The sequence below is a fragment of the Megalops cyprinoides genome, chromosome 12 (genome assembly GCF_013368585.1).
Source record: "Megalops cyprinoides isolate fMegCyp1 chromosome 12, fMegCyp1.pri, whole genome shotgun sequence".
Taxonomy (NCBI): domain Eukaryota; kingdom Metazoa; phylum Chordata; class Actinopteri; order Elopiformes; family Megalopidae; genus Megalops; species Megalops cyprinoides.
Window position 1 is genome coordinate 1,273,037 of NC_050594.1, and position 26,113 is coordinate 1,299,149.

Here is a 26,113-nt window from a genome sequence, read left to right on the forward strand (position 1 = left end):
AATAATAATAATAATAATAATAATAATAATAATAATAATAATACACACCAATACAATACATACGCAATGCAATATCACAACAGTTGACATGTATACTGTTATTTAAAAAATACAACAAAGCTGTATTTTGTTTTAATTATTGTTGTATTCTTGTAAAGTATAATATATTTCATTTCATATTACATAACCATAATTATTGCTGCAAAATGTTACACCATACATGTGATGACATTCTTCAATCAGCCACCACACTGTCTCCATCATGTCTTGGGGAATACAGGCATATGAATTTAAAAGGGCTGATCTCATCTGACCCGTGCAACTCTGCTGTCTAACGGCACTGTGCAAATACTCAAGTAAAATATTCAAAAACATAATCGTTAGTATGTGCAAGTTAAATTAAGAGAAATAACTCTGGTTTTTCATTCATGAATTACACTGGACAGTTTCAGTGACAGTTACAGTGGACCAGGCCCTGACAACATTACCCATAATACAGCTCTCTCTGTCGAACCCTGTGGTGATGCCATGATTACACCTGGCTTCAGCTACACTGGTTTTTCAGTGTTTACACCCGCCTAACAGGTGTAGCTTGACTCTGGCTCACTTTCTGACAGCATCACAACATGACCACTCCCAGCTGAACAGAAATAAACATTATGTTATATTTTTTAACTTGTTGAGTAGTGGACAGTTATTCACAGTTTTTTGTGCATTTCAGTGAGAAAGACACCATGGCAAGAAAGGCAATTTTTACTCGTTATTAATATTCTTGTGGAGAAAAAAAACAATGTCATTATTCTTGAATGCTAATGGGTTTAGCAATGGTTACCCTCATTAGTGTACTGTCTTAGCCAATGCTACAGAAGTGGTGAATGTCTTTAATGTCTGCATTCAGAGGCTGTACCACACACTGTGGTTCTGAGCAGGGTCAGTGTGCACTCTGTATGGGAATGGTCATTAGGCTGCCGATGTGGCCAACATGATTACATGATGGCTCTACCCATGATATCCTCAGATGAGCACAACTGTTGTATTATTGTCAAACTACACAGTAAGCTTAACTCAAAGTAGATAAGCAGGGTCTGTCTATGGAATCAAATCATAAAAGACAAAAATAGTAACATCACTTGCCACCATCCAATCATTTTCTCTCCATTTTTCTTTATCCTTCAGCCTGGGATCCATGCTAGCAACTGTAGCTAAATAATATTCCAACGCATCAAAACAATGAGAAATTCACAGAAACGTGACTGTTGTGCGGTTTTCACAGCTGTAGGTGCAGACTGAGGGACAGTCGCAGTGTGACTGCCCCCTGCTGGTCACAATGCAGGGTCCAGCGATCCCGGGAGGGAGGTGAGTGCAGCTCCTCCCCCTCCTTCACACCTGCACTGCCCACGGCGTGAAGGTCCCAGCTTCTGCTGCAGGGCACTGAAAGAGACGGACACATACATCATCTCTCCACGCTAACACATTCAGGAGCTCACCACGCTAACACATTCAGGAGCTCACCACGCTAACACATACAGGAGCCGACCACGCTAACACATTCAGGAGCTCATCACGCTAACACATTCAGGAGCTCACCATGCTAACACATTCAGGAGCCGACCACGCTAACACATTCAGGAGCTCATGGTGTGTAAATGCAAAAGAGCTAGTTCTCACGCACGGTGACATCACACTGCAGAGATGGGGTCACACACGGTGACATCACACCGCAGAGACGGGGTCACACACGGTGACATCACACCGCAGAGACGGGGTCACGTACGGTGACATCACACCGCAGAGACGGGGTCACGCACAATGACATCACACCGCAGAGACGGGGTCACGCACGGTGACATCACACCGCAGAGACGGGGTCACACACGGTGACATCACACCGCAGAGACGGGGTCACGCACCAGCTTGGTGAAGCTGTCCTCGCAGGCGTTGCGTATTCGCTCTGGGGTGGCGGGGCTGTCCAATCGGAAGGGTCCGCTGAGGCCTGACTCCGCCCTGGCGGCGGTGATGGCATCCTTGATGGCGTAAAACACAGAGGCAGCCAGGAACAGCGGCGGCTCCCCTACAGCCTGCAGCAAGAGGGCGTGGCAGTAACAGCCAATCAAAATGTGTGCTTCCGCTCACTGTAAAATAATTACACACTATGTGCTTTGGACATTGTTTGCAGCATATTACACCTTTATGGGACTGGAAACACACTAAACAGAAATAAATTTAACACTAACACTGATCCATGCTCTGCAACCCCATACCACTAACACTGATCCATGCTCTGCAACCCCATACTAGTGAGTGCGTAAGATCTGTGGGTTGAAACTGTGGTGTTGGGATGGGATCTCAGGAGTCTGAAGCACAGCTGACTGGCTGCTCTTGGCTCTCACCTTGGAGGAGAAGATGGCCTTGTCGTTGGGGGCGTCTCTGAGCAGCGACACCTTCAGTTCGGTGGGGATGTCCCCGAAAGCCGGGATCTTGTACATGCCAGGGCCTCGGGTGAACAGGACCCCCTGGGGGGAGTAGCGCAGCTCCTCCAGGGTGAAGAGGCCCACGCCCTGCATGAACGCCCCCTCCACCTGCACCGACCAATCACACGTCACCATACAGTCCCCACCCCCACCTCCTTCAACCAATCACATGTTACCATCATGTCCCCACCCTCACCACCGTGATCCTCAGGAGTCATATACAAACACTTCAGAAAAGATTTACAGTTTCAAAACAATTTTGTGTTTTTTAGAGAAGCTTTGAATGTTTTCAGAAATAAATATATAAATGTAACCACACTGCACCTGTCCGATGTCAATGGCTGGATTCAGACTCTTGCCAACATCCATAACAATGGAGGTATGGAGGTTCTAAGAGGGAGAAGTTACAAGCTTTCATCATTTTCAGATTCATCACAGTTGGCTCCTAAAAGCACATTAACCAGTCTCATCCCCCCCAATGACAGTCATTAATATCCTTCTCTGATTCACACTCATCACACTGATTACTAAACTAGAATTTTTATTTTTAATAATGATGACAGTTGTTAGTGGGGGGAGGAACATTTTAAGGGATTGAAGGTCCAATGTGCTGAACTGTCCTGAAAGTAACATCGTTCCCCTCGGCCTGATCTGATCCTCTCACCTTGTGATCTCCTGTCAGACAGTCGATCTCCACCTCGGAGCAGGCACAGCCGTAGCTGAAGTAATTAAATGGTCTTCCTTGGTTTGTCTCGAAGTCATATCCCAGGTCAGGAGTTCTGGAGGAAGAAAAAAACAATCCAAAAAACAACACATTTCTGCCACTAATCCAACCACTGCAGCCAATGCTCTTTGTCCAGTGGTTAGTAGATAGCATTTCCTGAATGGAAATGACCTGCATATAAGGGTTACCATTATAGTCTAACTGCATCCACAAATAAACAATAAAGACACCCATAAACCTAAAGCAGATAAACTATTTACTTAGGTAAATATCCAAGCAAGTAACAGCAAACGCAAGCAAACATATTGCACATGTACTTCTTCCCTGGATGCCAGCATTGCTTTGTAATTATTAAGCTGAAATCATAAAGTTCAACTCCTGGTTGCAGACTGGTGTTGTAGCCTTGAGCAAAGTATTTAACCTGAATTGGATCATTACATACATCCAGCTATGTAAGTTAATATTATGTAAGCTAAGCAGGTTGCCTTGTGGACAAAATAATGTTATATTAAATAATGAGACAACATGTTAAAGGGGTTTCAGAGGGTTTCAAGAATGGGAATCCTGCTCGAGTCTAACTTACTTGTAAAATCCATTTGCAGACAAATTCACCCGGTCAAAGTATGCCGCTTTCACCTGAAAAAGAAGCAAATAGATCTAACTCAGTTACTGCTTTCTGACAACACCTGAACTTCTGCATCCTCTATAAATGAATGGCTGTGTCCCAGATCGCACATTAGCATGCTGGGCAATACACTTATCATATATGCACAGCCACCGAGTGTGTTCACACTATGATAGTATGGATGGTGCAGTGTGATTCAAAGCACCCAGATCTCCTACTATAATAACCAGAATGATGCATCAGCTGCACGTTATCCAGGAAGCATTTCATCTCTATCCCAGAGTTCACTGCTGAATGGGAGGGAGGAGATTATTGACAAAGTTCAGAACAGAGTGTCATTTGGGACAGGGCCAATGTTTTCGTCTAGCTGAAGGTAACTCTGACTTCATCTCAGTTTGTGGGTGTGTGCTGTACATGTCTTGCTGTCTGGTTTGACAGTGGCAGGGGAAATACACATTGCAACGATTTGCTTTGATGAAAGAGATTCCAGAGCGTGTGCCTGGCACAGGGGCGCAGCACTGACCCAGTCCTCCCAGGTACCCTTTGGGTTCTTGGTCTTGTAGGGCTCCAGACGCTGCAGGAGGGTCTCGCAGGCATTCTGAGAGGAACAGAACACACACCCTCTCAGGACACACATCTCCTTTCAGTCTGGGCCAGAACCACCCAAAACAGGGCTAGTGCTGCCTAGTTTGTTTTGCATTACTATTAGTCAAATATTTGATTTTGAGTACATGTTTGAGTTGTTCTTTGAGCAATGGTAAATATACAATCATTAGCATTTTACATATATTTGCATATTCTTTACTTCACATCACTAAAATGCAATTTGGACTTTGTTGGCTTGGTTGATACCAGCTTCCATCTCATTCTGATTTGTGGGTGGCCGGAAGTTAACCCCTTCTTGGAACTTTCTCCCCAGCGTTTTCTGGCTGAATATCATGAAAGCAGCCGGCTGATTCCCGGGCTGAGAGGGAGAGAGGGACGGGGCGTGACTTACGTAGACGGCCATGCCGTTGAGGTCTGAGGACGCCGAGGCGGCAGTGGGACTCGTGTTGGGTACCGTGTTGGTGCTGGTCTCAGTGATGTGGATCTTAGAGGTCGGGATGCCCAGAGTCCTACTGGCCACCTGTGCATCATAGAAAAGGAATGTAAAATAAATATCAGCCTCAATATAACCCCACACCCACTGTGCTGCTGAACCACCTATCCCAGACTCAGCATAACACCAGTGTCTCTCAGCAGCAGAACAGCAGCTCTCACTACATAATTGTGAAATAAAGCAGCACTGAAAAAGTGCATTAATGGTACTTCCCAACAAACCCTTAGCAGCAGAGTACTAAAGTAGCGGTTGGTAACTGAGGCCTGAATGAACAGTAGCAGTTTCCCCACCTGGACCATCTTTGTGTGCAGCCCCTGTCCCATCTCAGTACCGCCGTGTGTCAGCAGAACTGAGCCGTCTGTGTACACATGGATCAGCGCCCCCGCCTGAAACACACACACATACAGTAAGCTATAGCACAGCATCACACACACACACACACACACACACACAGTAAGCTATAGCACAGCATCTCAAACACACACACCACACACAGATGTACAACACGGTAAGCTACAGCAGAGCATCTCCCTCTTTTGCGCTCTCTCTCTCTCTCTCTCTCTCTCTCTCTCTCTCACATACAGTAAGCTATAGCACAGCAACTCACACACACACACTCACTCACATCTCTCTCTCTCTCGCTCACACACACACGCACACACACACACACACACACACACACACACACACACACACACACACACACACACACATCTCTCTCTCTCTCCCTCACACACACACACACAGTGTGATGAGGCTACCTGATTGAGGAAGACTGCAGTGAAGCTGATGCCGAATTTTGTGGGGATGATGGCGAGTCCTCGTTTCTTCCAGCGGTGCTGCCTGTACATGACAGAGCTGTTATGCTGCTCTTAACTTTACACAACGCTAGCAACTGAACGTGGAAAAGGCGAGTCTGACGCTCTCTCTGATGAGGTAGTGTCAGGCAGAGTCACACCGGTAGAAAATTGGTTTATTACTGTACATGTTCATAGGTTCACATCGCCAAGACAGCAGGGCTGTTCTACATCTGAGCTGGGCTTACATCGTACAGTCTTTGCTTAGTTTTTATCCAGAGCAGCTTACATAGATAATGGTTTTACATGTTATCCATTTATACAGTTACTTACAATTTCGACAATGGTGCAAGAGCAGAGGCCCATCTTAGAATCAAACCTGCAACCTTTTCTGGGTCTCAGTGTAGCATAGTGGTTAAAGAGCAGGACTCGTAACCAAAAGGTAAGGTTCAATTCCCCATTGGGACACTGCTGCTGCACCCTTGGGCAAAGTACTTAAATCACAATTTCCTCAGTAAATATCCAGCTGTATAAATGGATAAACTGTAACCAATGTAAGTTGCTCTGGATAAGTGTCTGCTAAATGGCAATAATCTAATGTAATGCGATGTCTCCTTAACCAGTCTGCCACACTGCCACCTTATTCACCAGCTCCGTTGTATAAATGGCAGGGTGTGGCTGTAATTCTGAATCAGTCAGTCTGCGGGTGTTTCCCAGCTGCTCCCGTCAGCGGTGGCAAACGCCCCCCCCCCCCCACCTGTTGAACTGCTCGACCTGCGTCCTGCGCTGGTGGTAGTGGGAGAGGGAGAGGCACTCGTCCCAGCAGCGGTCGATGGTGAACTGCTCCAGCCGCTGGTTGAAGGGCGTCAGGTCTCCCTCTTTGTACATGTTAATCCTGCGTACCTGCAGGGACGTCACAATGGAGTCCGACACGAGGACTGCATGGTCTCACACTGCCTTCCACTGTCTTCTACTGCATCCATAAGGCAGAATAAACATAATTTCTGCATCTTTCTACACAAATTCATGTGGCATTCAGTGAGTATATATTTCCTGAATAAGCCATTTTTTCCTGTGCACATACTGTTAACAACTTATCCTTTGATCATTCACTTCCTTGCATATTAATTGGTTCTTACTTAATAGGCCTCTAATTTAATAACCCGTTCTTGATGCACTGAAATTGATTTCCACTGTAAATGTAGTTTTATGTTGATAATTGTCCTCAGTGTTATTGTTAAGCACTGTAAGCTGTCCTGGATGAAGGCAACTGCTAAATGACGATGATAATAAAAAAATAAGCCAAATGAATCAGTGTCTGCACTCACCTGATCGGCAGGTAGGCCGCAGCGCAGTGCCACGTCACTCATCCAGCTCTCCGCTACCATCATGCCCTGGGGCCCGCCGAACCCTCGGAAGGCGGTGTTGGAGGGCAGGTTGGTCTTGCACATGTAGCCTGTCCCCCTGATGTGTGGGATGCTGTAGGAGTTCTCCATGTGAAACAGAGCCCTCTCCATGATCTAATGAAAAAAGACAAGCTGTGGATGCCTCTTCATGGATTTCACCACATTCACATTATATCTGATGCGATAAATTGGGACAATGTACGTTTTCAACAACATGGAATGAAAAATACTTTCCACATAATAATTGACACAATAAGATAATCACTTACTGACAGTGAGAGATCCATAGAGTTTCCGGAGTTGCTGTAATAGGTCACGTCAAGAGCAACTACCCTTCCAGTTGTCATGAAGCCCACCTAAACGGAAAGATGACATCAACGGCTGTTTGTGCACAGTAATAACATGCAGAACACGGAAAGAGGGGGAAGAAGCATCAGTTTAATAACCATGTGGCACCTGAGTCCATGGTCACAAGGGTTAATGGTGCTGTCACTCCTCACCATACTCCTCACCATACTCCTCATGCTGCCATGATCACTGAGATGCAGAGTGAGCTGCTCCACAGTCAGCCATATGAGAGCAGCTGGATTAAAGTGACTGAAGGTGTCAGTGACTGTGGAGGAGGGCAGGACAGTGCTGAACTGTGACCGTAGCGTCCTACCTTGTAGCGGCCGAAGAACGGGTGACGGCCGCCTGTGAGCAGCATGTCCTCATCTCGGTCCAGCATGCAGCGGACTGGCTTTTTCACTCTGACACATGAGAGAAACCCAGAAACAGCCGGATGATTCACAACAGGCCTCTACAGTTTACACTCTCTATATTCATACCCACAGTTTTTATACTGTAAAGTCAAATGCTAGCTCTGCACAAAGGGTAATGCTACCAGTACTGAGCTTCACAGTGACCTCATTAATGTGATAATGTTCCTGCTCATACAATATCTCTGTATATGCCTGAGGTATTTTCAGATGTCTGATATTTTCACCAGTCAGAGTGTTTCGGGATGATGGCTCCACCTACTTGTTTGCTGCCAGGGCGACCACTGTAGAGAGAATTGTGCTCCTGCTCTCCTTGCCCCCGAAGCCCCCGCCCATTCGCTTCACCCTGCACACAATCCTATTGGCTGGGACTCCCACAGCCTTGGCAACCAGGTGCTAAAATTCCAAGCATCAAGACAAGAAACAAAGAGAAATGGACTGAGGCCTGAGAAAACGTGTCTAATCCTAAATAAACATCAGGCTTTGTAGGATCACTTTACAGTGTGTCTCCTTTCTGCTAACTGCTAAATGCAAGCTGAGGATTCAGTGACATGGAAAGGGCTGGACTGTTTTCAGGGCCCCACCGCTCACTGCTGTGATACACCTGCATCTACGTCCTCTCTCAAGCGTCTCTCTGCGTTGCAGTGAGAGGACCGCTCCACCCTACAGATGTGCAATGCTGAGTCTCTCCATCCCGGGGAGGCATTACCTGTGTTTTTGCGATGGATTGGGTGGACACAAACAGCTCCATCTCCCCGTCCTCCCCCCTGGGAACAGCGAGGGTGCAGTTTGTCTCCAAGTAGAAGTGTTCCTGCCCCCCAATGTGCATCTCCCCTGCGGAGGCGGAGGCAGAAAGCTGAGTCAGAGGAGGCGTGAAGCCCATGTCTGATCAGTAAAGCAACCGCTAAATACACACAACAGCACCGTGTGGGTGGGGAAAATACTTTACATTGCTGATTAAGGCTCTTTAAAGTAACAGCAATGTAGTTCAGGGGTCAGGGGTTAAAGCAGTCAGTAGGTCAGGGGTTAGGGTCAAGGCCAAAGTCTCTTTTTACAGTTCCTGTGTAGGTTCCATGTTATTCCTGAAACATCTGAGACTGAATCTGCTTTAAAATGTGCAGTTCAAAGCGTGAACCTGGGAATGACACTCAGCTTTGGTCTGTAGATGCACACTCTGACTGATTGATGTTCTGTCCTTGGTAATCACTGAGAATGCCCTGCTTAAACTGTCTGTGCCAGGTTTCACAGACTCACTTTAAATCACCTTTTGCATGTTTTTTTGTGATTCATGTCTTTCATGACCTCAGATGCTCTTATATTATTGATGGTCCCGCAGTCCCTGACTGAGCACTGTGGAGAGACAGGTGTGGAGCCAGGTGTACAGACAGGTGTGGAAACAGGTGTGGAGCCAGGTGTACAGACGGGTGTGGAAACAGGTAGAATGCAGCCCACCTTCCAGTATGTGATCTGCTTCCTGGAATCCCTGTGCCAAGTTTCCTCTCTCTATGCTTCTCACAGGCAGGTAAAATGATTTACATGCAATTGCCTCCTGTACGGGGGAAAAGATGAATCGAAATTAAGGGATGATTTCCTGGGGACACGCCCCTGCTGGAGACACATTATTACATCATCAGCTGGAGCAGCTCTCTTTCAATGCTCAGGCTTTTACATCTGACTAAAATATTTAAACAATATTTTACCATTTAACATCTTTCCTTTAATTACATCAACTAATGACTTCATACTGCTGTATAACAAACCAAAATGAATGAAGACTAAATGCAGTTTTCATCCAGACTGATCTTGTTGTGAGGTGCATGGTGGAGAAACAGTGAATTGGGAAATATGGTGGAGAACACTGAGGGGTCATGTGACATTAGGCTGATGCAGCAGAAACGCAGAGGTCAGCGGGGTCACTGCTCAGGAGTGCTGCACCCGGCAACAGCGTGACGAGGGCTGACGAGCTGACAAGTCTGAGGTCATAGGCGGAAAAATGTTTAACCTCGCCTTGATCTTTGAGCACGTTCCCTATTCATGCTTCTAATTGACTGTAAGCACAACAATCGCATGAAGCAGAGAATGAGGCCCAGGTGTAAATGACCGGCCGTGAATGGTCCGCTGCACACAGGGGGCGGAATGAGGCCCAGGTGTAAACGACCGGCCGTGAAGGGTCCGCTACACACAGGGGGGGCGGAATGAGGCCCAGGTGTAAACGACCGGCCGTGAAGGGTCCGCTGCACACAGGGGGGGCGGAATGGGGCCCAGGTGTAAACGACCGGCCGTGAAGGGTCCGCTGCACACAGAGAGCAACCTCCTCCTGGCCCTGGTCACAGGCTGCTCAAATCCGTTTCTGAATGACTGCACTGTCACAGGGGTCGGTCTATCCTTTTCATTTAGGAGAGAGTCTTCCTGTAGACACAGGGGCTGAAGGAGACCCCCCCGCATGCCCACTCACCCCCCCCCAAACCCACCTGAATGGTGACGACCGGCTTCAGCTCCTTGTAGCAGATCTTCACAGCCTTGGCTGCCCTCTGGGCGTGGGACTGCGAGTCGGCCACCACGGCGCCCACGATGTGACCCACGCATGTGACCTGGGGGCACAGGGGCGTGGAGAGAGGGCCAGTTTAACATCAGCGTCACGGCGTCTCAGCCGAGCGGCTCTGCGCTAATCCTGTAACTGCCAGACACCAAAGTGGATTTGTAAACATAAGAGGCGTGTCTGACGGCTTTGACCCCCTATCAGCGCTGACACTCTGTGAAACAGGAGAGAAAGGCTGTCTTCCATTCCCCGCCCCCCCAACACTGAGCTGAGCTGTTGTTTCAGAGGACAGTGACGACTGACACCAGCTCTACACGCTAATGCTGTCATCAAGCAAAGCACACTGCAGGCAAAACTAATAAGTTCTTTCTTATTTTTTTTTGATGCAAAAACTATTTCAGTAACAACGGAATGATTGCTGATAATGACAAACATATTCTATACACGGAACTTCTTGGTATGAGTAGTATATTCTGACATTTCCATAAATACACATTCCTTGAATTTTTTTCCCATTGAATTTTCCTCATGGTCGTCACAGAGTTTTGACTGAATGGCCAAACCTTACGGCCTTCATCCTATAAAAGAGAGGAATTGATTCTGTGAATCGCGTAAGTTGGATGACAGAGAGAGAGTCACTTGAGCCACATGTGAGCTGCTCAGACACGAGACCAGAACGCTGTGGAGTCTGAGAGCATCCGCAGCATTGGCCCAGCAGATAGTTGTGATCTCATGTGATCTCACACACTTAACGCGCTCATTTCATAGTCACACACTGACCTGGCCCCAGATCTACAGCTACATTCATATATTTTTAAATGAACAATGCATCAAGTGTCACAATCGGGATTTCAAGGCCGGCAAACTGGGTCACCACCCTCGGAGAGGCAGACACTGAGCTACACCCTCATGTCAGTGATTGTGAGTAAGCACTAGAAAAATCACTGTAAATTGTGTTTAATTCTTGTTAAGATGTTTCTTAACCTAACATTTAGTGAGTGATCACAACTGTAAGTAGCAGTTTACAATTTCTTTGCCTGGAACAAATACAAACAAATACAAAATCAAGAAATGGCTACATAACTTGACTAAGGATTTATTAGTTTGAGAAGACTAGTACTGAGGATTTATTAGATTTATTAGAAAATTTATACTCACTTTTTATCCTACCAGTAATAGCAAAGTGCATAAAGTTTGTCCCTTCAAAAACAGCCTATTCTTATACAGTTTGAGCTTAAAATACATGTATAAAATACATAATTCTGCAGCATATATTTAAAATGAAAATTAAATAATAACATAACTTTAGTATTCAAGGAAAAGCCAGCATATGATTTTGTAAGGTGAACCTTATTCATCCCTTTTTTCATTCACTCTCTCCTGTACCCGTCAGCACAATAATCCCCCCTCAATAAAGTCACCATATCATCAGCCAGTACGGTCTCATCATAGACTGCAGGTCCCGTCAGGTTGCTGCCGGGAATGTCCTTAGCAGACAGGTAGGTGACCACGCCAGGTAGAGACAGGGCCTCGTCCACATCAATGGACCTGCCAGGTGTGACACAAGGAACAGGTCACACCCCTGCATGGTCCGCGGTTGCTGAGGCGACCACTGCCACCACATACCGTCGTACTTACTGGATGTAGGCGTGTGCTTTGGTGCTGGTGACCAGCGCCAGGTAGAGCTCGTTCTCGAAGCGGGGGATGTCGTCGCAGTAGACCGCCTCCCCAGTGGCCTGCTTCAGCGCTGACAGGTGCATTATGGGTTGGCCCACCACGTCGACGTCGTTCTGCCCTGGGGGCACTGCCTGGGGGTGCAGCACAAGTTGTGATGTCACACGGCACACAGGCGAAGAGCTTCCTCACAGATCCCCGTAAATCCATAAATCCACTCTCTTTTAGAATGGCGCATTGAAATCCTGACATGCCACAAATCCAAAGACCCAAGAGCTGACCTACAGCTGTAGGTTCTACAGTGTAGCACATAGATAATAGATGAATAGATAATACTTTATTTATCCAAAAAGGAAATTGAGTGAGTGTATCAGACCCACAGGGCAGAGGATGGGCTACATTGAACACAGATAAACTACAGGACAATGTGTGCTGCTCTCAAATCTGAAATCCCCTCTCCAAAAATGCATCTTGAAAATCTTAATACAGATTTGGAGGAAGAAACCTTCATATGGATAAACTAAGTGGAGAGAAAGCCAGGAGCGGGCTGAGGCAGAGGGTGTGTACCTGGTAGAGCTGGACGCTGGAGGGGGTCTCCCTGTGGAAGAGCTCTATAGCGCTGGTATAGTCAGGTCTCACATCCTCCATGAGAATGCCCTGCGGGGGGGGGGGGCAGGAGCATGGAAAGGAACGCTGCATTAGAATTCTTTCTCAGAGAATTGCACACGCATTACTGACTCCATGCTTAATGTGCGGCTGTATTTCCATTACGGTGTCCTCGGGTAACTAGCCTCACTTATTCTAAATATTTGCATATTGTCATATCAGTTTAAAAAGACAGCATTCAGAAGACACATTCCCCTTGTCAGAATGCAAATGGATACGGTGCACATTCTGAAATTAGTTATGTCTCAGCTTTTGAACAGGCCTGATGAGGCTGTAATGGCAAGTTCAGCCTGTGCAGTAAAAGCACTGCTTCAGACTGGAAGTTCATCATGTCAGCAGGGAGACACGTTGGGGGGCTGAAACTATTGTTAAGGGTAACAGCATGCACGTCAGCATGCTGAAAAAGTGTAAACTTTACCATGGCAGGTGATCGGTGAGGTAACCACATACAACACATAAGCTAACATCAGGAACATATCTAGAATACAGTCACTGAACTGAAAAAAAAGTACTGACCAACCTTCAGCTAAAGGTATGCTAACCCATGTGACATGACAGTACTGTCCATAATTGTTTATATGCAACAGTAACCCATCTGCTGTGTGCAGTTTAAATGCAACCTAACAGCCTGTTCACTTGTTCTTTCCACTCTCACTCCACCTGTGCTATTGATGGATTTACTGACACTTGGACCCCAGTCTGTCCCCCCTCCACTCACACCTGCACCCTGCCTCACCTCTGCATTGAAATCCCGCGCCATCTTGTGCTGGACAGTCAGGAAGAACTTGAAGAAGAGGCTGATCGTCAGCGTGCGTCTGTAGGTAACCATTCCACCAGGGGCTGAGGGGTCAAGGGTCATCTCCTCAGCCAAAAGGGAACAGGCTTCCTGCATCAGCTCCTCATTCCAGGTCCTGCACGGCGATACACTGCCATTAGCACCAACCACACTGAGGCATCATGGGACATGTTCACCGCCAACAAACCACAGCATCTTGGGACTGAATGCGCTGACACAGCAATACCAGGAAAAAGCATTTAGGATAGTTAGGATAGTTTGAAAATATCAGGAAGAAGCAGTTAGGATAGTTTGAAAATATTTGATTGGAGGCACCAAGCACTTTTAAATCAACATAGCAAGAGCTGTTGGCGTGGTGAGTGCTTGGTATGTTCAGCTACCAAAGTGGTAGTGTAGCATAGTGGTAAGGAGCAGGACGCATAACTGAAAGGTTGCCGGTTTGATTCTCCACTGGGGCACTGCTGCTGTACCCTTGGGCGAGGTACTTAACCCGCATTTGCCTCAGTTAATATCCAGCTGTATAAATGGATAACATTGGATAATGGATAACAAAAAAAAAAACAAAACCTGTAATTGATGTAAGTTGCTCTGGATAAGAGCATCTGCTAAATGCCAATAATGTAACGTAACTAGACATCTTCCTTGATGTGTATCTTCAAATTCCCACTGCCATTTTCCAGTTACCTTAACACTCATTGAAAGCTACAGTTCACTTAGAAATAAATGCTAAATGAAAACTGAAGATTAAATGCCATTTTTCCAGAGAGCAGCCCTCAGTATCCTTTGCATAAATCCATCTTCACAGGTCTTCTGCGTGTCTGAGCTGACCTGCCGATGAGCTGCTTGCTGGTGTTCTTGGCCAGCACTGTGGTGGGGGCCATTCCTCCATAGCTGAGCCGGAGGTCCTTCACAGAGTTGGTGCCTTCCTCAAACACAACATTCATCCCACAGGTTACTATGGCAATGTCGTCCTCCCGACGAGGGGCCTGCTTGAAGGCAGAGAAGTACTGGCCCTGGAACAGAGCAGTGGACCTGATAAAGTAACTCAGCACCACGCAGCCTGATTTATGCATCCCAGAATGCACTATGCCTCATGCCCCCTTTGGTTTTTAGTGTCCTTACGGGTCAGCAGAGAGAGATTATTTGTGATTTGACATTTTTGACATTCACACCCAACATGTCCAATAAAATTAAACACAGGTATCACATTCAGTAAGGGACTGTATATAGATAAACTAGATATAGTATATATAGTATATAGAATATTAGTGACATTATACTCAGAAACACACATCCCAGCTCCCATACATTGTCTTGGTATGCGCCTTGTATGGGGGTGTCACAGTCCAATGACCAAACCATTTTGTGTGTTGGGTTTCTCACCTTTTTTGTGTAGGGGATCTCAATGGAGACCAGGATCTCCTCAGGCTTCAGGGCTGTCCTTCGGTAGCCAGTAAAGAACCTATCATCCATCTGAAGCACTCGTTTGCCACCTGGTCCATGGAGAGACTCTTTCACTCATCCCAGCTACATGCAAACAGTCAAACCCAAGCATAACATTCACCATAATACAAATCCATAACTTTTCCTTCCGAAAGGGCGCCTGATATCCTAAAGTTCATTTAAACTGTGCAGCATGGGGTTAAAAACACAGTTCTGTTACATGGCAGTTGCTTTGGTATAATTACCCAGGATTCCTCTGTGCTATTCTTGCTTCATCCTGGGAAACACAGGGTGTTTGTTTTTACAGCTTGCAATTTTTAACTTCAGGAAAGAAGATTCGTGGCATTCCTGGGTCAGGCGGCAGTGAGCGGGGTGAGATCAGGATCGCGGTGGTGTGTGAGTTCACGCTGTCAGCAGGTTATCAGCGCTCCGCTCCTGTGCTGCATCCTTCAGCACTTGGCAGGTAAATGTGCTCACCTTTGCCAGGCCCGCTCCACGGCAGGACAGTGAGAGTGCTGAGTGCTGTTAGATGCTACCATCTGCCTAATCATTTACCTTCTCTGTCTGCCGAGACTCACTCCATCACACAGTGTAAAGACCTTTGACCCCTGCACAGGAAGTGACATGGGGCAGGAGGCCAGGGACAGCTCACCTTTGGACAGCAGAGTGAGCTTACAGCCAGCAGCCATGAACACAGGGTTAAGGTCTGAGATGGGGCTGGCAGTCATTATGTTGCCACCTATAGCCTGAGAACAACAGGAAAACAGGTAACCTGAGGGATCTTACACCTGTACACAACTGACTTCTTCTTTCTCTGGATTTGAACAGGCAGGTTCAAACTGCTCGGACTTGTTGTAATGATGTATGGATTAGTATAATTCAATGCATGCTATAATATCTGCTACTCCTCAGTACACAACAACACTTTTGGGGAAATCTGATACTAGATATATGTAATAATTTCAGAATTGCTCTTTCATTTTCAAGTTTACAAACCATACCTAATAAGACAGCCACAAAGTCTCATAATCCTATGTGTACTAGCTAGTATCCAAGAACAGAACAAAGTCCAGGTACTTGGAATTTCCAACAAAAGACTTTACCAAATTTTAACTTTAAAATACTTATTCATTTTTAAGAAAAATAGAACTCAATAGAGCTGAAATTGGACAAGCAACCGTGCGGTTGGCTTACCGCGACGTTTCGGATCTGCTGCCCGGCAAACCAGCGCAGCTGCTCCAGAACCGCCCGGAACACCTCCGTCTGGTAGGAGGGGAGGTCCTGCACGCTCTTCCGAAGCACCTCCCCCAGCAGAGTCAGGGTGCAGGCCGCTCCAAACAGGATCCCTGCAACAGCCAAGAGCACCTCACTGCACCTTTCAGAGGTCCCTCTGAGTGCCCAGGGCGTCTCATCACATGCAGGTGTGCATGCCACACATTTCCGCCACGCGAGCAGGGGTCCGGATCCACCCTGCAGAGCTTCTAACAACGTTCTGCTGATGTTCCACGCGCGCGAGAGCACACAGAACGATGAGAATGGCGGCTGGCAGCGTAGCATAGCGGTAAGGAGCAGAGGGCACGTAACTGGAAGGTTGCTGGTTTGATTCCCTGCTGGGGCACTGCGGCTGTACCCTTGGGCAAGGTACTTAACCCAGAATTGCTTTGGTAAATATCCAGCTGAATAGATGGATAACATGTTAAAATAGTAACCTATGTAAGTCTCACTGGACAGGAGTATCTACTAAATGACAATAGTATAATGTAATGATAAGCCACATTCAAGGTGATCATGGATTTACTTGTTATCTACTAAAGCATGCTTTGATTAATTTCATGGTTCTTGGAGTCTCCCTGTCTGCCTTCAAAGAATTCTCAACTGTCAAGCACGGCAAAAAATGACCTTACACCATCCCACTAATAACTCTACAGTGCCATTAAATTTGTTAAAATTTTTGGAGTATTTAATTGACTGAGACTGAGGGACACATTTGGACATTCAGAACACGCTTGCCCAAGGTTAGTCTGTGCAGGAAAGAGGGCAGGAGATCGGCCGGGGACGGGCCGGTGATCGGCCGGGGACGGGTCGGTGATCGGCCGGGGACGGGCAGGTGATCGGCCGGGGACGGGCAGGAGATCGGCCGGGGACGGGCAGGAGATCGGGCAGGTGATCGGCCGGGGACGGGCAAGAGATCGGCCGGGGACGGGCAGACTCTCACTGACTCACCTCCTTCTGTGTGCTGGACCACATTCAGCTCCGGGATGAACGCCGGAGCCAGAATCACCGGATACAGGAGGTTCTTGAACTTCATTTCAATGCCTTGAAGACAATAAATAATATCATTAACCTGGTGTAGAACAGTACTAGCATATTGAACAAAGTACAGTAGTATACTAAAAATACCAAAGTAGTATGTTATATTACAGTAGTGAAGTAGTAGTAAAGTATACTAAAGATTATACTAGGAAACTCTGTAGAGTATGATCCACAGTCCTTTACATGGGCCAGCGACCTTGTTGCCAATCTCAACAGCCACTGTCACTGTCATACTGCAGCTTTGTTACACATGAACACCAATAAAGGACAAACTAGCATGGCTGCAATCCATAATAACATGAGGAATGTTCTGCACAGCTCTGGCTGATCGTAGCATGACTGCTGAACCGCGAGACTCAGTGCTGCTCTTTCTGTGCTAAACCCCAGACCCGATTCCATACGTTTTCACACTTATATGTTTGCGCTGATGTTCCCCTCAGACATCTCCATACCAACCTGAGGGAGGCGTTAACTTCAAGTGCTGTGCCAGAATATTAATAAAAGGCCCTGAGCCATAACAATATAAAGCTAGGGCAGCCATAATGCCTTCATCCCTTCAGCAACAGACTGATAGCAAGAGCTACAAGGGGTGAGGCCAACCTGCCAAATGCTAGGCTAGCATGAAGTGATCTAAATATGACATCATCACAGCCATATGACTGTTCAAGGTCATTAGTTAGCCAGCACACTCCAACAGCAGTGTTGTTTGGTTTAACTTTTTCCTGTCATTTTTGTGAGTTACCAAGATGAGCCTGGCAGATATTCAAATATTTAAATATTTGAATCACTCAATTTAAATCACTTCCATGCAGAGGAAAAAAAGCATAGATTTAAAAAAACAGGGCTCTTTGTCCTTATTCTGCTCTGCTTAGTTTAACATCACACAAATATGAAATTAATGTCTGACATTGTGTGGGAATCTACACCATGTGAAACATGAACACACTGCAAGTCCATCAGCCATATTAAAATTATGTAATCAGGTCCTATTGGCTGATTCTGGCCATATGCACATTCATGGTATGCAACAGCTATAAAGAATTTCCACTGTGGGAAACTGGTTTTGCCTAGTGCTTAACAGCACACCCCTGCTGTTTCCACATTCACAATCAACCACAGCCCCTCAAACATCACCAATGAACACACTAAATATATTTTTCAAATGTATCAATTTGTAGTACCAGAATGTATCAAAATTGAACTACATCAACCTGTCATTTTTATAGTTGAAAATTAAGACATACAGTCCAGAATCCACACATTTTTATAGCATTTGTCCAGCAACAAATTCTTGTGCATAAGCTCACAGAAGTATATTCCTTTTTTTATTTCATAGCTGAAAACATTTTCTGAAGGAAGTGCCTCACCGACTTCTGTATTGCCAACCACCAGCTTGGCTGCAGGGTATTGTGCCTTGAGGTCCAGCAGTTCTGAGAGGGAGCTCGGCTGAGCCCAGAGGACCCTCTCCCCTTTGAAACGCAGCTGTCGCTGAGACTTCTTCTCCAAACGCTGCCGAACAGAGAATACGGTTAGGCTGGGATACACATTCTCACCCGGCCCATATCATACACCCGTCTACCCAAATTCTGCCTGAAAACACACAGTAATGGTGTATTTTGCATACACTACCTGAAATCAGATATTTTACAATTACACATGAAAATGAAAACATGCAAGACTAACACTGATGTGTGTGTCTTTGGACATACTGGGAAAGCTGAATTCGATATGCATTTGAAAGGTACTTCAAGGTGCATTGCATGTCCTTAGAACTATGGCAAGTTATTCAACAAGTCAGACAATGTGATTGTGTAGCATAATTTTGTATTCTTTCAGTACATAAGGATAAGTGTAGAATCTGCGCATGAATGTAACATTATATCCAGCCTTTGTGGAAAAGCCAGATGTACATGTACCAGTAGCTCTGGAGGAAATATGATCTCTTGCGTAGGGTCCAGGGGTGAGAATTCTGATGGGTCATACAGCTGTGAGATTGAATGCCCCTGCCGACATAAATCAGAAATATTACAACATTAAGGGTCAAATGTGAGCATTCTTCAGTGAGACGAGCAGAATATACACAGAGGAGGTGTTCTGACCAATCAGCTCTGAGTAGCATTACCCATGGCCTGCCTGGACCAATCAGAGCTCTGTGCATCATCATTGTTTGTCATTGTTCAAGTAAGAGAATCCATTCTAATCTGAAACAGCTGGCTGTGTGCTCACCCCTACAGAAAGCCCGGGGGCTTGGCTGTGTGCTCACCCTTGCAGCCACCTCAGGGGCTTGGCTGTGTGCTCACCCCTACAGAAACCCCGAGGGCTTGGCTGTGTGCTCAACCCTACAGCCACCACGGGGGCTTGGCTGTGTGCTCAACCCTACAGCCACCACGGGGGCTTGGCTGTGTGCTCACCCCTACAGCCACCACGGGGGCTTGGCTGTGTGCTCACCCCTACAGCCACCCCGGGGGCTTGGCTGTGTGCTCACCCCTACAGCCACCCTGGGGGCTTGGCTGTGTGCTCACCCCTACAGCCACCCCGGGGGCTTGGTGTGAAGAATAACAAACAAAATCAAATAACCACATGCATGTCCAAGTGATCCACTCACAGGCACAGCTAAGAGCCAGGATTACTCTGTCATGACAATCTCATCAAGACACATATGAGTAGACACAAGGCCTATGACGTTATAGACAACAAATTAAAAATTTTGACTTCCATTTGAAGATGACAAAATTTTTCATGTTCCTTAGGAAAGAAATGAAAATGTACAATTTCAGATTCAAATTCAGCTGTACCCCCATGAGATGGGTGCAGAGGTACTGTATGATTCGTCCTGAAAATGCTACAGAAAAGAGTGTGGTTTTGTTTATTATTCAGCTCAGCAGAGGCTCAGACACTGCTACAGCCTCTCAGACAGCTGAAAATAAACGTACACCGGATGGGTAATTCACGTGCTTTAGCCTTAGGCCAGGATTATGGCATATTTCTGACCTTTTCAATGCAGAATGTACAGTTCACGCATATGACTGCCCTTCTGAAGGTTAGTGACACGACCAGGACACACTGATTTCCAAACAAGCATACAGTTACAGTGCATCCCACGCCCACCCAGCCTAAAATCTCCTCCACTCTAAAACACACTCCAGGGAGAAGATCCATTTTCTAGAAACCTTACAGCTGAAAGACCTTTTTTTTCCTCCACATGGAGGAACAAGTCAAATCAGTTTAAAGATCCACATTAAAAACAAGAGTAGAATATAAAAACTGCATTCTGCCATGTGTAAGAAGGCCTGTACTGTATGTACTCACAGCCTGTGCACACAGAAGGACGGTACTCACATTTGTGTACTCCTCTTTGTCCTCATTGGTCATACAGCAGCCATTTGCTTTCCCATTCATGCCACAGCAGCCCCCCTCCTGTGGACACACAACCAATGAAAACTGATTTAAAAAACCTGACCACCTCGTTGCAAGCAGCTGGAAAATAATTTTCAGTTTCTCCCAAATGGGCCCATGAGTTTTTTTTGATTACCACTGGAAAGTCCCCTGTACCTCACTTTGTGACATCCTTAGAGAAATTTTGATGTTGCGCTAGCAATTTCATCTGTGTTTGTGCACTAAGGTTTCATCATCACAGCTATTCAGTTTTCCACTGTTTACATAGTGACTCCTAAGCCAAATCCGAGAGAATGGAGAGTCACCGTGTGCTGATGAGCAGGCTGGCATGTAAGTGTTTGGGGTTTACCCATAATGCCACTTCGTACCATGACACTCACTGTAGTAAGAGTCACGGGACAAAGCTGTTGATGTGGTGCGTTCATGCATTGACTGTCCGAAACTGGATCACAGTGCGGTTGACAGACAAGTCACTCACTTTCGCAAAGGTCTTGTACCCCTCCAGTATTGGCCGGTACCCGGTGCAACGACACAGATTGCCTGTGATTGGCAGATACACAGCAAGAGACAGAAATATATCAGCGAGAGACAGAAATATATCAGCGAGAGACAGAAATATATTAGCGAGAGACAGAAATATATCAGCGAGAGACAGAAATATATCAGCGAGAGACAGAAATATATCAGCGAGAGTACATCAGTTACATTCTGAACAAAGAACTGATCTACACCTTCGAATGACCTGTGATAGCCACTACGGACAAGCACACAGCAGTCTTTTATATCACTTGCCAGTTTAGCTCCTGATTAACCAAAGACATCCTGATGTCATGATAAAATGCCCTTTTTAAAGAGGACTGACATCTCCCCAGCTCCAAACGCATACGAGTGTTTGCAGATGTGAGCTTGGCGTTGGCCGGACTCTGGGTCTACCTGCCACAGGTGTGGGGGAGCCGCTGAGAGCAGGCTGAAGGTGTGCATGCGATACCTTGAAAGGCCTCCTCTATGTCCAGCATGGAGGGGAGCGGGTTGTTCCTCAGGAGGGCGTACATGGACATCACGATTCCCGGCGTGCAGAAGCCGCACTGAGAGCCGTGAGCCTTGGCGATTCGCTCCTGCAGGAGAGCCGGCGATCAGCGGAGCGATTCACAGTGGAATGATTCACAGCAGATCTCTTTGACTCAGGTAACCCTGACCCTACTCCCTACTGCATTTAAGCAGAGCTTTAAAATCTATACGTAAGTAAGGGAGTAAGATTCCAGCATGGGAAAACCTTATATAAACCTGCAACATCAAAATATATAATAAATATATAATTATATAAACCTGCTATATCAAAAAACTTATGTCCTTTATATCCGAAAGCATCCCTGTTTTACCCCTGGCCCGTGATCCAGGAGTGTTTGGGCTGGACAGAAACAGAGACTCAAACAGGTGTTGCGATGGCCACACTAAATCAATCAGCACAAGGCTGGTTTCAGTTGCTGACAATGCAATGCAAATGCAATTATATCTACATATTAATACATTTACGCATGGTGGCTGCATGCTTTTCTGTTGATTATGTAAATTATGGACGGTGAGAAAACTTGAGCTCAGGGAAGCTACACATAACCCTGAGTGATAGGGCTATGATGTGTTATTATTTTATTTTTTACTTTGCAATTAATCACAAGTCCCTGTTTTGACCCTTGAAATTTACCACAGTTAATTTCCGCCGGAATGGTTTGATTTTATTAGCTAAGTGGTCGCGTAATATGCTGTCTCTAGCTAACTAGAACAAGAAGTAGGCAAATGATGGCCTAAAACTCAAGATTATCATGCATGGAATGTCTGTATGGCCTGTCTGACACAAATAAGGTCAAATGAGTTACCCAGACAGTAAATGCTAGCTACCATGTGAATATTTTTAATGAAACTCAAAAAACAGCACCCAAAATAATACATACTTGCCTACATTAATTTCTTACATTATATGCAACACTCACATTTTTTTCTAACGTAGGAGTGAAAAAGTACACGACTGCAGTGCTTCAGCTGCAGGGCGTTCTGAGCCAGAGATTCAGCAGTTGGAAGTGGAAACTCCACAGAGTTCTCACCTGAACCGGGTGCAGTTTGGTTGCCACACTCCCTATCCCCTCCACGGTGGTGACGGCACAGTGGTGCAGGGAGCAGACTGGGGCCAGACAGGCATTTACAGAGTGGTGACTGGATCAGGGTTATCAAGGACTGGCAACCCAAGACCAGACAGTTTAACTTTACATTATATAAGGCAATACACAAGAGCACATAACTGATTATATACTTCTAATGACATTGGAGAGCATTACAAATCCAGCACATAAAACTGGGACTCTGAATCACTAAATTAGTTCCGAGGAGAACTACATCGTTAGCTTTTCCCAGGACATTTCTTCAGATAGTCAACACTGAATACAGTAGCTGGGCTTTGGCTAATAATGGCTATAATTGTAATAATAATAATTAGTCAATAATTTGGCTAAATAAAGACTCCTTGTGTTGTATTTATGCTGGGGATTGGTACTTTTAACTTTGATGTCTTATATTAATATTATTAACATGGTGTAGATGGGGTATACAAATATTAATAACATAGGATATACTGATATTACTAATGTAGTGTATATGAATATTATTAATGCAGTGTGAATGAGTATTGATAATGTGGTGTATATGAGTATTATTAATGTGGTGTCTATAAGAGACATAATGCAGTATATTTGGACCTAAGCATTTTATGTAAATCTTGAATAATACACTGTTGCCTCTGGGCTTCTGACTTCTTACAGTTTTACATTTTGATAGTCATATTTTTGGCCTTTAATTGCCCCATATGATTACATCCGTTATGAACTCAAAGTTACAAATTAAATCGAAAAGTTTTGAAGCCAAGTCCAGTTGTTTTTTATGTCATGATTTCAAAGCAAGTTTCCACTCATAATCTACTTTTGAATGACACATTATGCCATTCTCAGCTGATGTTGCTTCTGTCTTTTGTGTTGTGATAGTGGCATGTCTACCTGCTCCCCCACCATCTGGAAACAGTGCAGTGTGTTTTCAGCACTGTGGCAGAGGGGTTTAGGAACCAGGCATGACTCTCAGATACAGTGCTGCTGTTGTACCAGTATACTTACCCTGTCCAGGAGCAAATACTCAGCTGTGTAAATGGATAATATGTAACATTGCAAGCTGTGGATAAGGGCATCTAGAAGGAAGATAAATTAAAGCTATGGTCTCTGACACAGGAACATGGAAGCCTTGAACACCCTCCAAGACTGGAATGACTCATTGTACTTTTTTGGAGAGAAGGACAAATAACACCTCAGCATTAGACACAGGTCTGGATGTTTTGTTCTGGTTTGGCCTGGGCCTCGCTCTGGTTCTGACAGAGCACCGCGTCGCTGTGCTTGTGAAAGGATACACAATCCGGTTCTGGTGCAGGTGGAACCTGGACACCATCACAGTGCAGGCTCCACAGCCACCCTCTGCGCAGCCCAGTTTGGTTCCGGTAAGACCCACTGAGAGAACAGGTGTTAAGGAACATGGAACCAATGGGAAAACAGACCTGTCACACACACTTCCAAAGCCACGCCTTCAGGCAGAAGGAGGTTCTGTTCTGAGCCCATCAGGCCACTCACAAACAAGTGTCTTTGAATGAAGCTGAAAGCAGAGACGCCACACTGTCTCTGCTGCGCAAACCAAACTGAGATCAATGATTGACGGGAATACTCCGTATTGAAGCAGGATTGGGCCACAGCTGATACACCCCGAAAGATCATTAAACACGCAGAGAGGCCGTTGCCCCGTGTTAAAGTGAACGATTGAGCGCTACAGACAGATTCTTGAATGGTGGTGTGACTCTGCAAAAATGTACAGTGTTACAAACAGATCTATGAGGACCAATCGCTTTAGCAACCAAACAGCAGTCTTTCAGGAGTGGTTGTTTCATCAGGTACTTGTCTTGTGACTCTGTGGGGTAGAATTTCATAACTCTGAGATTAATACCAGAGAGAACATGGAAGAAGAGTGTCTGAACATAGGATTTCATGAATATAAAACCACTGGTTAGGCAAATGGATTACTGAAGGTAAACAGATAGAAACGGGATGTTTGAACTGTTTGGAAAAACAGCTGCCTCCGCCTTCTGTCACAGGCCTGGTCTTTCAGTAATGAGAGATTTAAAGAACTAATTGGCAAAAACAAAATTTTGTTGCATCTCATACAAAGGGCAAGACTGAAGTGCTGCACAATGATTTTTTAAAACAGTTTAAGGCGACCATTAGACATGTTTCTGGTATGAAATGAAAGCAAGTCAAAACATAAAGTAAACAGAACAAAGTACCACAGCCATAAACCCCAAGGTTTGAAGTCTCTGTTCATGTTCAGTGCAGTAACACACTGTGTATGCACACAACTCTCCTCAGTAGAGTGAATGGTGGCATTTGCATGGTACACTAGTCCCCTGAAAGTATCAGGACACAGTCTAGAAAAATTCCAAATAATATGTAATCACCAATTCCTTTGATTTAAAAGAAACACACTCCTTTCCTCTGTAGGAATCAAAGAGGATACATTTTCTCCTGAGGTATGTCAAAAGTGTCATCTCAGGTTCTGCATTTCTTTCCACAATCTGAAAAAAAAAACAATGGAAGCACTTTAGTGTACAATGCTCACACTCTGCTCCTGACAGCCTTTAAAGGAGTTTATGTAAGAGTTCAGCCTGGTGTTCACACTGAGCTCACACACAGCCATTCCAATCACAGCTGAACCTACCTGGCACAATAAAGGTTAAATAAAAACTCACAGAAAACTCACAGTATTTCACTCTATGATTAATTGAGTTTGCAACATGTTGCTTTGTACTTGAACTCTGCCAAAGCAGATAAATTGCTATTCTTGCTACCAGCCCATTATAACCTGACAATGTTGTATTAACCTTCGCTTCCAATAGAGCTGATTCTATAATGCGAATGACAGCTTTGTCAGATCGCAACAATCAGTTCTCCTTCACACGTACATTAACACTAATAAAACACAAATTAAATAACATAGCTTATCACTGATATCACATGAGCAACGCACAGTAATATCTGATCAACGTATCTAATCAATTTAAAATATATACTCTTAATTATAAACGTTATATTTATCTTAAGTTTTCACTTTCATGAAAAATGTATGCGAGCTAACCTTAATTACATGATGAGATATGTCTTAAATTCGCTGTTTTGTAATCATGCGGCCAATAAATGTATACGTTCTTAAACTTTAATGGACAGAAAAAAAGTGGTAAATGCTTACCTTTTTCCCATTGACAAAGAAAATGAGTTCGTCTCCCATGGAATCCACAGACATGTTCAATAGTGTGCAGTACTCGGTCACTGG

At 45.3% G+C, this 26,113-nt stretch overlaps 1 protein-coding gene across 1 annotated transcript; it reads right to left on the minus strand.

Annotated features, from left to right (window-relative positions):
- Positions 1-526: 526 nt before the first annotated feature.
- On the minus strand, positions 527-26,113 carry xdh (xanthine dehydrogenase). The gene is made up of 36 exons (XM_036542419.1): positions 26,030-26,113; positions 25,301-25,358; positions 24,150-24,246; positions 22,807-22,915; positions 21,696-21,822; positions 21,186-21,247; positions 20,651-20,728; positions 19,228-19,314; positions 18,679-18,820; positions 17,222-17,314; positions 16,193-16,344; positions 15,651-15,744; positions 14,939-15,048; positions 14,384-14,568; positions 13,496-13,670; positions 12,661-12,750; positions 12,058-12,227; positions 11,841-11,967; positions 10,352-10,471; positions 9,333-9,429; positions 8,590-8,714; positions 8,143-8,276; positions 7,784-7,871; positions 7,392-7,478; positions 7,045-7,236; positions 6,474-6,619; positions 5,681-5,762; positions 5,210-5,305; positions 4,818-4,946; positions 4,344-4,418; positions 3,779-3,831; positions 3,136-3,250; positions 2,796-2,861; positions 2,391-2,579; positions 1,911-2,078; positions 527-1,431 (listed from the first exon to the last, which is right to left on the minus strand). The coding sequence occupies exons 1-36, from the start codon at positions 26,081-26,083 to the stop codon at positions 1,381-1,383; spliced, it is 4,023 nt and encodes a 1,340-aa protein (XP_036398312.1). The 5' UTR covers positions 26,084-26,113; the 3' UTR covers positions 527-1,380.